A 14609-nucleotide genomic window follows, 5' to 3' on the forward strand; every position below is an offset into this window, starting at 1 on the left:
AATTTCATCTGCTTGTCATTCTTGTCTAAGTGGCAGCAAGTATTGTACTGGTCCTTAACATTCTCTGCATATAAAACCAGAGTGACATATTCAGGTTTGAAAGGCCTCCATTTATTGTTAATCAAAGAAAGCCTCTAGAATAATGAAATCAGTAATTGTATATGCACATGAAAAATGCAGCAGCACAGTGTTATTCCTAATGACTGTTACCATATTTTTTTTCAAATACACAGTCCTCTGGGCCCATTCAATCAGTTATACAATAATACTTCTCTTATTCCCTTAGATGAAGCTTCTTTTACTTCATTTCCATTTATATTTCCAATTTCCCCACTAGACATTGTTATCTGGGTCACATTAGGGAATGATCTGCCTCATGAAATCAGAAAGGAATCCATTGAAAGGCACCCAAGGTTATGATGTATTGTAACCTCTCTTGTCATAATTTCAGACTCTTAAGGGAGATTTTTTAATCAGGTATGAGGAGGAGAGCCTTAATCAGCAAAAATGAAGTGGGCACCATGAAAGCATCCTGTTTTATGTAAAAGAAATAATTACAAGTGCAAGGGATGTGATGGAGTGATAGCTTGGAAATAAATTGCAGTGAGACCTTGTGCTGTTCAGCAGAGCTTTGGGTTAAGAAAGCAGTGACATCTTAGTCTATTTTGGGGGCAAGAGAAGAAGAAAGCCCATTATCAGAGGAAAGTGCAGGTTGTTTTCAGTGCTCTGGCAGATACAGTTGGGCTGTCCCATCTTGAATCAGTGTTTTGCTGCAGAGATCACAAGAATTTCAAGTGACTCATGGAACTACTCCTGTGAACTGATGTGATTGTGGACTAAGGCAACTCTCAGGTCTAGGAATAAGCAGGGATTTCCCAGCCCAGGATGCTCAGCAATCAGCACACCAGCATCAAATTGCCTTAGCCAGTTTGCTGCAAAATAATCAGTCTGAATATTCAGTTATGTTTCTGGGCTTATCCTGTCTTTGGGACATGGGTCTCCACCTAAAAAAAAAAATCTTATTATAATTGCTGTAAAGGCAAATCACTTAAGTTTTAAGTTTTTCTGAGGAAAGCAGAGGCATTCAGGCATGAAGACTGTCATGAGAACAAATTTGGGACGTGTTTATTTCTTTCTCATGGGCAGGGTCAGCAGTGTCTGGGTGTATCCCTTCAGCCTTCAGCCTTACCCTCTCCAGGGAATCACTGAATATTTCTGTGTAATAGAGCTTGTCTTACATAACATAAATGTTCTGTGTTAGCACAATGCTTTATATATTTCAAACTGTTCTTGGACAGTACTGTGGGGGTAAAAAACTTAATAATATCTATTTTTTTTAAACAGAAGGCCATCATTAGCCATGTCTCACCTGACATCCTTTATCTGTTCAGAGTTCAAGCAGTTTGCCGAAATGAAATGCGTAGTGACTTTAGCCAGACTATGCTCTTTCAAGGTAAAAAAACCACATACATATTTTTACATTGAACTATTGTTTGTTTAATATTTTCTTTGCAGGGTGCAGTATGGTGTGAAATTTATTTCAGAAAATACTTGAATGCATGTAGACAATGCCAATTTCATATTGTGACCGGTGACTTGATCTGAATCTCATTTCCAGTGAGGAGGGTTTGTCTACACCTCTCACTGTCAGGGTTTGTCAGGTTTTAGGAGAATTTAGAGCTTTTCTTGGTACTAGTTTTCTGAAATAAATTCATCAGAGACTGCTTATGCATCAGAGGCACAGCTACAACAGAATGTGAGTCTGATCGGGGTCTGTTTTATGTGAAGAGGAAAGGAGATCAGTCCTACCTTGACAACCACATGTGGAGACATTCAGGTTTTACCATGCACGCAACCTCAGTGATTTCCAAAACATACATATTTAAAGAAAATCAAAAGAACTAGATGATAAGCTGTCCTTTGTCATGGATTTCCTTTTAAGTTTATTGGAGAAATCTGGTAAAGCTGAGATTTGGTGGAAGAACTTGATGATTTTAGAGCTTTTTTTAAGTGGTAAAGTTTTACTCCTTTCTGGGAATTTATTATGACATTTTTTATTAAGTAGGGCAAATTTTGCCTCTGATGAGAGCATTCCCTCCCACTCCAGATTATAGATGCATAAACCTCAAAATGGATAATGGAAGAATAAAACAAGTAGAGAGTTAAAAGTTTAAATCCTTAGGACGAAGCAAAGAGTTGTCACTTGTATCTGATGCTGTATATGGAACAGAATAATAGGAGCATTTTTCAGTGTCATTTTCAGAAAGTATAGGGGTTTTGATCCTGCTTTGCTAGCACTTAGTGTCTGAGGGATGTCAAGCTATGGACATGGTTTAGTACTGTCATGCCACAGTGTTGGCAGCATTGCAGAGAAAGCAGGGATCAGACAAGTGTCCTGTCCAAGTCACAACTCCTGTATAACTCTGTTCTTGGTACCTCAGCAAGGTGTTTTCACTTTTAAGTGCCAGGCAGAAGTTAAGAATTGGTGTGTTGCCTATTATAACCTCTTTTACTAGATGATGGAATGGAAAATTCTTTGAAGTTTGACTACAATAACTGTTTAATCACAGTTAGGAGTAAATCATTACTGACAGCTCTGTAGGAGATCCTTTGGGTACTCTAGCCCAGTTCTAGCCCAGTATTCAATGCAGTGGAAGTGAGACACACATATGCAGTGAGAGGAGATGATGTGATTCCTTCCACATGTCCCCAAAAAGGACTTGCTGTTCTAATCTCTGGCTGTACCCAACATCTAACCTAGAAAATTGAGCTTTCTAAACATTTGGAGGTTGATTGTAGTTGTAGTTGAGATATATAGAAACAAATAATGATAGTATTATAAGGACAGAAAAAAATTATTATCATCAAGCTTCTCTTGCTTCCTGTGTAAGTCAGGATGTTTCATCCAGCTTAGTGTTGAAGGAGAGAATTTGTTTTCTGTCAGTAAGGCCTGAGTAATTAAGGACAAGCAGGTCTGTGTTCAGACACAAGTGCAGTGAGGTGAGTAATGCCCAAGGAGCTGAGCTGTCTTTGCTCCAGACTGAGACTTGTACTTGTTTGCTGTGGCCACATGTTGAGCAGTAGTTTAGCAGTTGTTCCTCTGCCTCCTCTCCTGCCCTGACGTGCTGCTCTTCTTCCCTCCCCAGCTAACACCACTCGAATTTTCGAGGGGACCCGAATTGTGAAGACAGGAGTGGTAAGTCACGGATTTAGGGAGCAGGGATTTGGGGACATTTCCCACCAGGTGGCAGCATGATGTTGGAAATCTGCAGCAGGACTCAGCCTTCCTGGGGAAGGGGTTCCCAGACCTGTCAAAGAAAGGTTTATAGCATAAAATACAGTTCCAATATGAAATGGTTTCTAGCTTCATGCCTTGAAAGGAGAATCGAGTGTTAAAAACTTTTTCTCAATCTGTATTCAACCCATTTAGAGGGGATTTGTAAAATCTTAATGATGGCCGTGGAAATAAATTTAATTTATTAACTGTATGAGCAGAAGTATATGCAATAGAAATAAGGTCTCACCTGTTGCATCTTTGCTTTTTCAGTCTTTAAGGATACCTGTTACTGTGTGAATAAAGCCTGAACAATGTCTTTGTTTATTTTAATTCAGGTGAGACTGTAACAAGTCACTGAAGCCAACCTTTGTGTCCCAGAAAGTAGAAGTGGAATATGCTGTTTCAGTTTTGAAACCATCTTATTATTTTACTTAATATAAACTATTCATGACCTAAATTTCTTGGTATCCAGTCTACTGAGTTGTTCAGTCATATTTATGGGCTGGATTCATACTTTGAATTTACTCAAAATATATTGCTTCTGGTTTTATTCTGATCCAGTTTGATATACTCCCTAGTAAGCAAAAAACATATACAAATCTTTCATTTGAATGATCAATGGTTGTTTAATGATGTATAGGGGTATTCTAGATATATAAAATCTACTGTCAAATTTTAATACTCAGTCCAGCTTTGAGACTGTTCATGCCAGCAAAAAGCAAATCTCACAGTGCCTTAGGGATTCAGATTGATAAGTGTCTGAAAGTTTAGATGCTTATTTAAAGTTTTGGCTTGAAATCTCTAAAGCACAGGTTTTCATCTAAGATCTCAGATTCTCTGATTGCAGCTGGTCCCAAATAACATGAGAAAGCAGCCTTTCTTGGTTTGCTGCAGCATTTCAACTGCACAGTTTGACTGAACCTGGTAATTACCGAGAGACGCAGAAATATTGTTAAGTTATAAATTTCAGTTTCCAAAGTAAACATTTTACATTTTTTTCAATGTTCAGCAGCACCTACTTAACCTTTTTTGTCCTCGTCTGGTGCATATCTTTCCAGCTAATGGTCCTGGTGATGAATTCAGTAATGTGAGACATTTTTCAGTAATTCAGAGGAGAATGGTCAGGTTGTCCAGAGGAACTGCTGACTCAGCTCTTCCACAGAATTATTCTTTGTCTTTAGACAATTTAAGTCAATCTCTTTTTCCACATGTAATTCAGGACTAGCTCTTTAGGAACAAACTGAGGTTTAGTTCTTTTTGTGTGTACTAAGGGGTTTTATTTACAGCAGAGCACACACGTGTCCAGAGACCCACATGCGTGCAGGGGGTTGGCATTAGAATACTATTGGCAGGGTGCAGAGGATGCAAAGTCCATAGTTCATTACCTGATTTCTCTCAGTGGAGCAGGCAGTGCCAGTCCTGCCTTTCCTCCTCTGGTGGTGGCCAGGAAGAGTCCCATGGATGTGGAAAAACGAGTCTGTACGTGGCTGTCACAGCCTGCAGGTCCTGGCAGACCTGGTGGTTGCTTGCTGAAGGGCTCCTGATGCTCTCCAAATCCTTCAGGAGTGCCCAGCTGGCTATGCTGCAGCTCTTTTGTAACAAGAGCAATGCCTCACAGCAACACCAGTCCTTAGGAGAGTAATCCTGATGGGTAAATTAAGGAAATAAAAATAGTATCCTTCGAGGCCCTCACAATGTGCGTGGGAAGAGCCAGAGTTCTTGTCGGAGCAGACCCACCAGCCATGGATGCTCACGTTGGCAGCCATTATTTTGGGACAGCCCTTATGTAACACTGTATTTTTAAACTCCTGTCTTCTGAGGATTAAAGCACTGTGAGTAATGCAGCTGAACTCATTAAACTCCTTTACATTCTTCTCACCCCAAGAGGAAACGTTACTCACAAGTCAGTAGTGATGTGGGCGGATGGAAAATGAAGATAAGGATAAAGAGGGTTTTAATGATGATGTGGTGAAGGCAGGGAGGTTTCCTCTCTTGGTGGTTTGCTGGTGGCTCTGTGGCATATTCTGTCCTGGCTCAGCCTTTCATCCAGCTGGTGTTTAATGTCTGGTTTTAGGAGAATAGCATATGAGTGAAAAGGGAGGGAAAGGCAAGAGAATGACCCCAAGTGGTGTGTTGGGCCCCTGCTGATGCTCTCTGCTGTGTTTTCTTCCCCTCTGCTGCCGGTGATCTCCTCAAGCCCACAGCATCTCCTGCCTCCTCAGCAGACATGGCTCCCATCAGCTCTGGCTCCTCCACCTGGACCTCCTCAGGGCTGCCCTTCTCCTTCGTGTCCATGGCCACAGGCATGGGCCCTTCCTCCAGCGGCAGCCAGGCCACCGTGGCCTCCGTGGTGACCAGCACCTTGCTGGCAGGGCTGGGTTTCAGCGGCGGGGGCATCTCCTCCTTCCCCAGCAGCGTGTGGCCCACGCGGCTGCCCGCGGCCGCCGCCCCCAGCAAACAGGCCGGCCGGGCCCTGGTGGCCACCACCGAGGCCGCCGCCGCCTCCCCGGGGCCGGAGCGCGACTCGGCGCTGAGCAAGGATGGCGAGGGGGCCGAGGAGGGGGACAAGGATGAAAAGAGCGAAAGCGAGGACGGGGAGCGGGAGCACGAGGAAGAGGAAGAAAAGGATGCTGAGAAGAAGGAGAAGAGCAGGGCGACGGCAGCCTCGGAGGCACGCAATAGCACGGAGGCCAGCGTGGCCGCAGCTTCCCCCAACAGGACTGCTGAGGAAGAAGGGAATAAAACCCTATCAAGAGAAGTGCCAAACCAAAACGCATCCCCCACGGCTGGAGGTGCCGAGAAGGAGAGCTCTGCCGAAGCCGGCACTCAGCCCCAGCTGCTCCCTTCCACCCAAGTGCCACCAGCGCCCACCGACGAACTGTCCCTGGGCAAGGTCCCAAGGAGACCAGAGACAACAAGAAAACCTCCTCCGAAGATGGACAGGTTTCCAGAGGAGTATCCCTCAGATAACAAATTCATCACCATCAACCCAGGTGAGTGATCTGCAGGGAAAACGTTCCTACCAGCGTAAGTGTTGGAAAACAGCACAATCCAAACTCCTTGCTGATTTCCATTAGGTACAGCATTTTTGTTGTGTCTGGCTACGTCTGATTAGCAGGTTGTCACAAGACCAAACCCCGCAAATTGTTACTGGGGGGAGCAGAGTGGAAAGGAATTTCCTTTTATTGGGACAGATTCATGATCCTGTAGCTTATTGGAAGAGAAAATCTGGAAAAATTTTAACTCCCAACATGCTACATCAAGAACTTTATTGAAAATAAAAAGGGAGGGGAATGCGATGAACTATAGCTGTGAAATTAATTTGGAAGAGTGGCTGCTGTGCTGAACTGGCATTTCATAGGAAGTTTGGTATGTGTGCTTCCAGCTAATTTAGTTTATCTGCAGGATTCTTCCTGGCTGGGCTTTGAGAAATTCTCCCAAACCAAGGATCATTGCTGGTTTATTTCTCAACCCAAAACTTACATGCTCTGTCTGATCTTCCAAAACAAGGCATCTTCTGCACTAGGGTTACCTTCTGGTTTTACTAGGGGGCGAAAAAAAATCTTAACCAGGCAGAGTTCACATATTTTCTATTTGTCCTGATGAGAATTGTTAGTGCTCCTGTACACTCCAACTCTGGATGTATGTACCAGCTCCACAGTGTGTGCACAGCAAATACAAACTCTTGGAAGGCTGCCCAGGTGATCTGCATGTGCACCAAGCCTGGTGTGGTCAGGGTTTGCTGCAGGCTGCTCCCTCATGGTGCTCCCAATGCTCTGTGCAGAATGTCCACGTGTGTTCCTGCTTGGGGAGCTCCGGGAACTGGTGAGGAAAACCACAGGAAGCAAATGGAGAACATGCATGTGGATTTATTCTAGGTTTATTTATTTAGATTGAGATTGATTTATTTATTAGACAAGTTTGTTTGAGTGATTGTGTGTATTACCACAGCATTTGTGAGAGAGTGCACTTTTTTGTTTGTTGTTTTTGGGGTGGGTTTTACTACTATTGTTTGTTTTGCTAATCTGTAGAGTGTTTTATAGTTTTCGTTTTCCATCAAAGCTGCTCTAGAGTAGTATGAGAAAACCTTACATATTTACTTTTCCCTACATGGATAAACACAAAAATGCAGATATTATGCATTCAGTTATAGCTCAGAACCAATTTAGAAAAGCAAAGCTAAATCCAATCTTCAATAGCATGTTACAGAAACGCTGACCACTCTGTAATGCTGTGAATCATAACTGTTCTGTTAGAGATCAGACTAACAATGCAGAAGCTGAGAAACCTTCAACAGCTTGTGCTGATTTTTTTTTTTTTTAATACACTGCTGCTTCCCTCACTCCCCAGCTGGAAATCCTCAAAGGCCAGTGCTCCCACTGAATATGGTCTGAGATGCCTGTCAGGCAGTTTTCAACATGCCACTTGCCCTACTCACCTTCATGTTAGGAAGGAGGCCTGTTGGGAATGCTGGGAGGAGACACTTGGGGATGCAGAAGGAGCTTTCCTCCAGGCTGGATATGGGTTACTAAAGACACAGGCTGGTGAATCAGCACAAAGCCTAAAACTAGTTGCTTCAGCTTTTTTCCCCAGTAACATGGAAATTTGCAATTCATACAGACAGACCTGACCTAACTTATGCCAGGAGTTGAGTTCAGTGAAACTCCAGCCATAGCAAGACCTCTTCCTGTGAGAAAGGGCCTTAAAGGTTTTCCATAACAAGCTAAGCCTGAAATCAAGACAAATGAAGCCAAGAGGGCAATGTCAGAAGTGTCTGAAAGGATTCCTGAGCATCAGGACAGCTAAGAATGTTAAGGTCACTTCCAAAGTGAGCAGAAAGCATCCCTGCAATTTACTCTATCCCAATGTGAAAGCAGAAACATTTTTGGATGCATCTTTTCTCCCTGCGTCTTTTCTCTTCTGCATCTTTTAAAAGCAAGTTTTAAAAAGCTGTCAAGATTTCAAAAATGTTTTTATGAGTAGAAAGTGTAATCAGTTTAAAGAGTAGAAAATTGTTTCCTAACAATGTACATTTTTAAAATTAATTATATGGCATCAAATTAGCAATTGTAAGAAGATAACTGAAGGGGGAAGTACTCAGGAGTGTGCATGATTAGAGGAGAACAGGGAACTCATGAGAAATTACAGGGAAAGTGCGAGGCCAATTAGTACAGCAAGGCTCATTTTCTTTTAGTGCTTACTTCACACGTACACACACACACACACCTCTCCTGAGGCCATGTCATTACTTTCCAAATGGCACTGGCCTCTTTTTGCCTGTGGTATTGGCCAATGCTAATGATTGTCTTCTGTCACCTAATGCTTGCTTGCATTCTCCTCTTTCATTTTCCTGATCATCCTTTTCTCTGTTTTGGTGCCCACATTAGCCTAATTGTACTTTTCATCTGCAACTGTTACACACACAGCTGCTCAGCATTGTCCATGACTCTGAAACCTGAAAATCAGAAAAACAGCAATTAAAATTGTACTCTCAAAAAAGAGGGAGGAAAAAAAAAATATGTGAGGGAAAGAGATGAAACCCAGGATGATTCCATTTAATCAGGCTAAAGCAGATACTATCCCACAGAATTTTGGTTGGTTGTGCCAGACAATTAAACAGATCCTTTGTTTTTTAGTAGAGTTAACAACTGGGCTGTTGTAAGCAAAGTAATAGCTGGGGAGTTGGGGCAAAAGCCTAAGTGGTGAGCTGGGACTGAGGACAGAGAGATGGATTTGACTTCTCATCCAGATTTCAGCCAGGTCCTCCCATCCCTCAGTGCTCACCCACCTCTGCTGAGTTCCTCCCATGGGAAGGTTTTGTGGAGACAGAGAGATCATGATGTACAGGGTTTAATTTCAAGACTGATGTATGCATTTAACAAAGACTGAATATTGGGGTTTAGAGCAGTCTTTGCCAGGTTTGAGGTTACAAAAGCCTTTTAGGGATAACATCATTAGCATAATTAAACATCTGTGTAATTCTTCTCCATCTGCAGTAAGGATTATTAAGCTGTATTTTCATGTGGCACTTCAGCCATTCTCACACAGAATCACAGAGTGTATAAAGCTGGGAAGGACCACTGGAGTCAACTAGTCCAGTTTCCTTGCTCTCTGAGGGTTTTCCCTATAGCATTAATCAGGATTTTGTCCAGACAGCTTTTAAATATCTTCAGAGATGTACATGGCAACTTACAGGAGCAAACAGCAGAATGGCTTGAAAATAAAAGAACTGAATTACTTAATGCCTGCAAACTATGAATTTCAGATATAGGATTAAATATGATTGGCATCTGTTACAAAGCAGTGAAATGCCATGCTTAGTAGTGCACAGCCTGTAAGATGACTACTGCAGGAGTGCCTTGAAGAAATAGGGGGTAACAGCTGCACCATGACACAAAGGTAATGCCTCTTTAAAAAACATAAGTTTGCCTTTTGATCATTTAATAATATGGCCAGTGTCATTTTCCAGAATTAATTAATACCTTTGTATAAGTTCTTAACTTCATTTACTCAAGGAAAAGATGAGCAAGCTGACTTTCTCCTAGGAGACCATGTGGTCTGAGGCAGTTCAGCAGCAGGGTTTTCTTTGGTTAATGGCATCTGAAATGGTACAGCAAACAGAACTTTGTCCTGGCAGTTTGTGCAACGGCAAGGAATGATAAAAGTAGATAGGTTATATAGTACAGCTACGGTTGCTTATTATAGCAAGCAGTGTTACTTAAGGGGAATAAACATGTTTCTTTTCTCAGGAACCAATTTCCAAGAATACACCAGGAAAAAAGCACATTTCACAAACTGTAGAATGCCTCTTTCTTACCTTGACCTTTGTGCAAGAATTGCACTGCCAGAGCCTCCCTGGTTGCCTGATGCCATCCAATACTCCCTGTGCCAGGGCTCATCCATCCAGTGCCCGGGTGGAACTGCTGAATGGGTGGTTCACAGAAGTTACAGGCTTCTCCAGACACAGGGGTAGATTTAGTAGTGCCAGGGCTTGTATCATGTGGGACCTCCTGAAACAGATATGCTGTAATAATTTTTATTCCTTCCTACTGGGATGAATTCCAAGCCAGTAAAAGGCAAACTGAATTAATTCAACGAAGGCATATGCCACTGGAAACTGTTTACATTTCTTAGCAAAAATGGAGTTTCCTAGTCCGTTTTTTAAGCTTCCCCCATCTCCTGCCAAGTACAGCTTATGGTGGGCACTGTTACAAGGATATGCTGTTGACACTACCAGGGCTTGACATCCTTGCTTTGGAAAAGAATGAAATGGTGACTTTTTTTTTTATTTCGTACTGTTTTGTTGTATGGGAGAACAGGAAACTGTGGAGGCCCAGACCTGTCTTTTTGTGTATGTGTGTTTTTATTTCATCTTTTTCCAAGTTATCCAGCATGCTGGCATATCTTAGGCTATTCTGCCATGACACTCAAGACAGACACCAGCTCTCCAGCTGCACTGCTCTACCTCTGGCTTCAGCTACCATTCTTGTACAATTTTTATTGGTACTGGTTTGTTTAAGCTCTCATAACATGTTACTTAAACCGTGGAAAACACCTTGGACTTTTGTTTCAAAGCCAGCACAGGAACTGTGTCTTTTCTTCTGAAGCACATCACTGCTTGGGCATTCCCAACTGGAATTTTGAGGCCAGTTATCAGCATTAGGGAATGGCATTTGCTATTCTGACACTTAGCATACTGAGCACTTTCTTCTCCTCACATCTGTGGTACAGGGAGTTGGCAGGGACAGATAAGTGTGTTCTCCACACTACACTGAGTAAGAGGAGCATCGTGAGCACTGCAGAATTTAATACTGTGCATTGGGACTACAGCCCATGCTGTGCTTACAATGGAATTGAATTTTCTTGCCATGTAAACAGAAACATATGGTTTTGTGTTGAAAGATGTGGAGGTGAAACTAAACAGAGTACTGTCCTTGGAGAGAACTGAAGCAACACGCTAATGTATATAAGATGTGGCTCTCCTAGAAAGTTTTATTACATTACATGGTTTTTTGCTTTGTTCCTTTCACTATTCTGATTAGTGACACCTCACAGGCTTACTTTTTTCATGCTCTTAAATGATTTGAAATGCACTGGTAATAACTGATGTCTCAAGACTTAGCATTTCTTAAGTTTAGCAAATACAGAGAATAAGCCTTTGCTCTAATTTGGGAGTTGCTCTTTTCCTTATTCTTTGCTAGTCAAGGAATTCAAAGATGTTCAATCAAAGTGCACGTTCACTTCCCCCAAACATCCTTCTGATTAGCACGTCATTGAGGCTGCTTGCTAAAGGGCATTACCTCTATCAGCCTAGTTCTCAAAAGTAGGAAGATTTCTTGCTGGGCTTGCAGCAGCCTGGAGCCTTGCTCTGTTTTCAGCAGTCAGGCAAAAGCATTTACAATTAACCTTTACTTCCACGTTAGTTGAATTTTACTCCTGCCTATGGAGGAATATAATCTAAATGCTATTAAAATAGAGTATGACTTCATATTATGTGACATCTGGTGACTTCCAATTATCTGTGTTTTGCCTGCCTATGGTGAAAAGGCAATTATGTTCTTCTGGTAGGATTTGCAGCAGTTTCAGAAGATACGATTATACAATACTGAATGAGGGCAAGGAAGCATGTTGGTAAGGAGAGACTCACACAGGCTTAAAAGTAGAAGTCAAGTTTACATGTTTCAATCCTCCTTGAAATCTGGAGCTGTTTGTACTGATCCTTTCCCACTATGTCCTGTTGACAGGTATTGACCAACCACTGCCTGTTTGTTAGGAAACATGAATAAGATATGGAATCCGCTTCTGCATTTTTCTTTTATCATTCTGTCTAAACCAGTTTATTCATCAAGTCCACATGAATTTGCACAAATTAGATATATTTTGAAATACATTGGTGCACTGTCTATGCTCATTGGCTCCAGTACTTGCAGAACTTCTAGATATTCATCTTATATATGATACAATAATTTTAGTGAGATGTCATGCAAAAAGTGAAGTGGAGTTAACTCAGCCAGATCTCAGGGTATTGACGAACTTTAATTTTGTTCAAAAGCTGTGGCATAATGATTTCTTCTGTCAGTTACAACACACCCTATCCATTCATTCATCCACCCATCTTGACAATCCATATGCTAAAACGTGCTTTCATATGCAGTAACCCACCAGATTGTGACAATTCTGCAAATGATGTGACATGACACCCAACATGTTGAGGATTTTTTTATTTTAAGATAGTTACCAAGAAATTTATTTCTAAAGCAAAGTATTACACAGAGCTTTGCAAACAGGACTGTCCTGCACTGTTGAGAAACAGAGTACATTTATCTGCAAACACTGATGACAGAGCACAGCATTTGCTCAGTGGGGTACTCCACATCTGATAATAGGTGCTTGCATGAAAGAGTCCTAAAAGTGTCTATGAGACCGTAATTACAGGCAGTAGTAAAATCCAAGCCATATGTGGCAATAAACACCATACTTCTGTGCTCTCATGTCTCAGACTGAAGACAAATGGAGTCCCACCCTGCAGTCAGAGGATCTCTGCTCTGTTTACTCATAGCATGTAAAAAGGATAAGCTATTTGTTTTGTTGACACATATTTCCGTACAGTAATTCTTTCTTCCACACAGTGATTAATTTTGTTATGTGTTTAACACACAGCTGGCAAGAACAGCTCCAGCATGGCCACGAGACCTTCTCCTGGTAAAATGGAATGGATCATCCCACTCATTGTGGTCTCAGCACTGACCTTCGTGTGCCTCATCCTTCTCATCGCCGTGCTTGTCTACTGGAGGTGAGCCTGATTCCTTATCAGTGGAAACTAATTAGGATTTGAAACACATTTCAGGTGGTGTTTTTAATGTGGTTTTGTGGTTTTTTTATTTTATTAGAAGTTATTAGATAGCTCTCTGGGTGCTAAAACAGCTTTATTGGTTAACTATTCAGCTGTCTTAAATACTGATTTTTGTGTCATGAAAATGAGCTTGGTAGAGCTCTAATAATGGTTGTCCCAGCTGTAATGGTGACAAATATTTTCACAAGTAGTCCTTCTGAAGTAACTATAAAAAATTATCTTTACCTTGGCCTTCAAGAAAGGTTGTTGTGGGAGAAAATCCCAGTTAGATTTGCCTTGGTTTCATGGGTGTCTTTGCCACAAACCTCCTGTGTAATCATATGCAATTCTTTCCTTTCTTTGACTGTACTTCAAGAAAATGGGGTAAGCTTGTTTCACATTCCACAACAATGCTCTTTAGCTTTCATGAAGTGTTCAGAAGTGCAGCCTGCAAGGTCTTGAGAGTAAAGATTGCCTCCTACAAAGAGACACTGTCATTCACTCCAGTGGACATTGGGTCAGTGGTGGAGACCAAGATAAGCAACAAATCCCTCTCCATTTGATTCAGAGTAAATTAAAACCTGCAACATCTGCTTGTGTCAAAATCAGAACCCAGAGGCACCTCATTTGTCTGGAAGTTAACATTAACCAGGGATAAGCCACATACAAGGTATTTAGGAATTATTTCAAAATCTGATTAGATGCGATAGAGGAAAGTAGGTTTGATGAGAAATTCCAGCCCATTGATCATTATATTTGCAGAACCCATTAAAAAAGTACCAAGCTATTTTTCAGTACACCCATATTGCTGACAATTAATTGGCCCAATTGTTGAGACTGAAAACATTTGAAGAATTAATAAGTAAATGGCAATAGTCTTGTGAAAAGAATTTATATTCACATTTGTACGTAATTAACGTCATTTGCAGTAAGATGGTGAATAATTGCAGTGGTATATGCACAAAAGCTGAAATAGGAAAGGCTCTAAAGATTCCATTATATTGTCTTTTTTTTAATATTTATTGTCTTTATCTGAAGTACTAAATTTGGTCACATTCACACACTGGAAGGATATGGTATATCTTAAAACACTGGGATGAAGAATTAGTAGTATTTATCTAGTGTTGATACAAAATGCTCTTCTAAGGCAGAAAGGTTTTGAAATACAATGCTAACAGCTATTATCTAGAAGAATGCTGGTACCTATCATTGTTTGCAAAACATTTCCATTTCTTTGCAGTTTCACCAGGGGAGCAAGAGAAATAATTGTAAAATTTGTGTTTAATTTGCTCAAAGAGTAACAATACTATCCCTGAAAATATATCAAAGTTGGTGGGGATTAAAAATTAATATAGACATTGAAATTATATCATGTAGAAGTCAAAATTCTTTGATAAATTTGGAGCAAGAAATAAAGAAACTTGAGAGGACATACGTACTACCTTCAAATAATCTGTGTCTAGTTCTGATGATTTTTAACATATACAGAGAGTGTATTAA

The 14609-nt window shown here is 41.2% G+C and overlaps 1 protein-coding gene and 1 long non-coding RNA gene across 4 annotated transcripts in view; one reads left to right on the top strand and one right to left on the bottom strand.

Moving 5' to 3' along the window:
• The window catches only part of PTPRG (protein tyrosine phosphatase receptor type G), a 384534-nt gene that overhangs the window by 304488 nt on the left and 65437 nt on the right, over positions 1-14609 (top strand). For both annotated transcript variants that reach the window (XM_079316643.1, XM_079316644.1), the window contains 4 exons: positions 1345-1453; positions 3147-3196; positions 5475-6270; positions 12938-13070. In XM_079316643.1, the coding sequence (XP_079172769.1) occupies positions 1345-1453; positions 3147-3196; positions 5475-6270; positions 12938-13070 (1088 nt within the window). The remainder of the gene's footprint in view (positions 1-1344; positions 1454-3146; positions 3197-5474; positions 6271-12937; positions 13071-14609) is intronic.
• Positions 6572-11961, bottom strand: LOC306807269. 2 transcript variants are annotated; one of them, XR_013775679.1, is made up of 5 exons: positions 11925-11961; positions 10095-10287; positions 9760-9877; positions 8504-8732; positions 6572-7099 (listed from the first exon to the last, which is right to left on the bottom strand). It is a non-coding gene; the product is annotated as an uncharacterized lncRNA (long non-coding RNA). The 2 variants fall into 2 exon arrangements; XR_013775680.1 differs by lacking the exon at positions 6572-7099 and having other exon boundaries at positions 7910-8732.

This window comes from Erithacus rubecula, assembly GCF_903797595.1.
Source record: "Erithacus rubecula genome assembly, chromosome: 13".
Lineage (NCBI taxonomy): Eukaryota > Metazoa > Chordata > Aves > Passeriformes > Muscicapidae > Erithacus > Erithacus rubecula.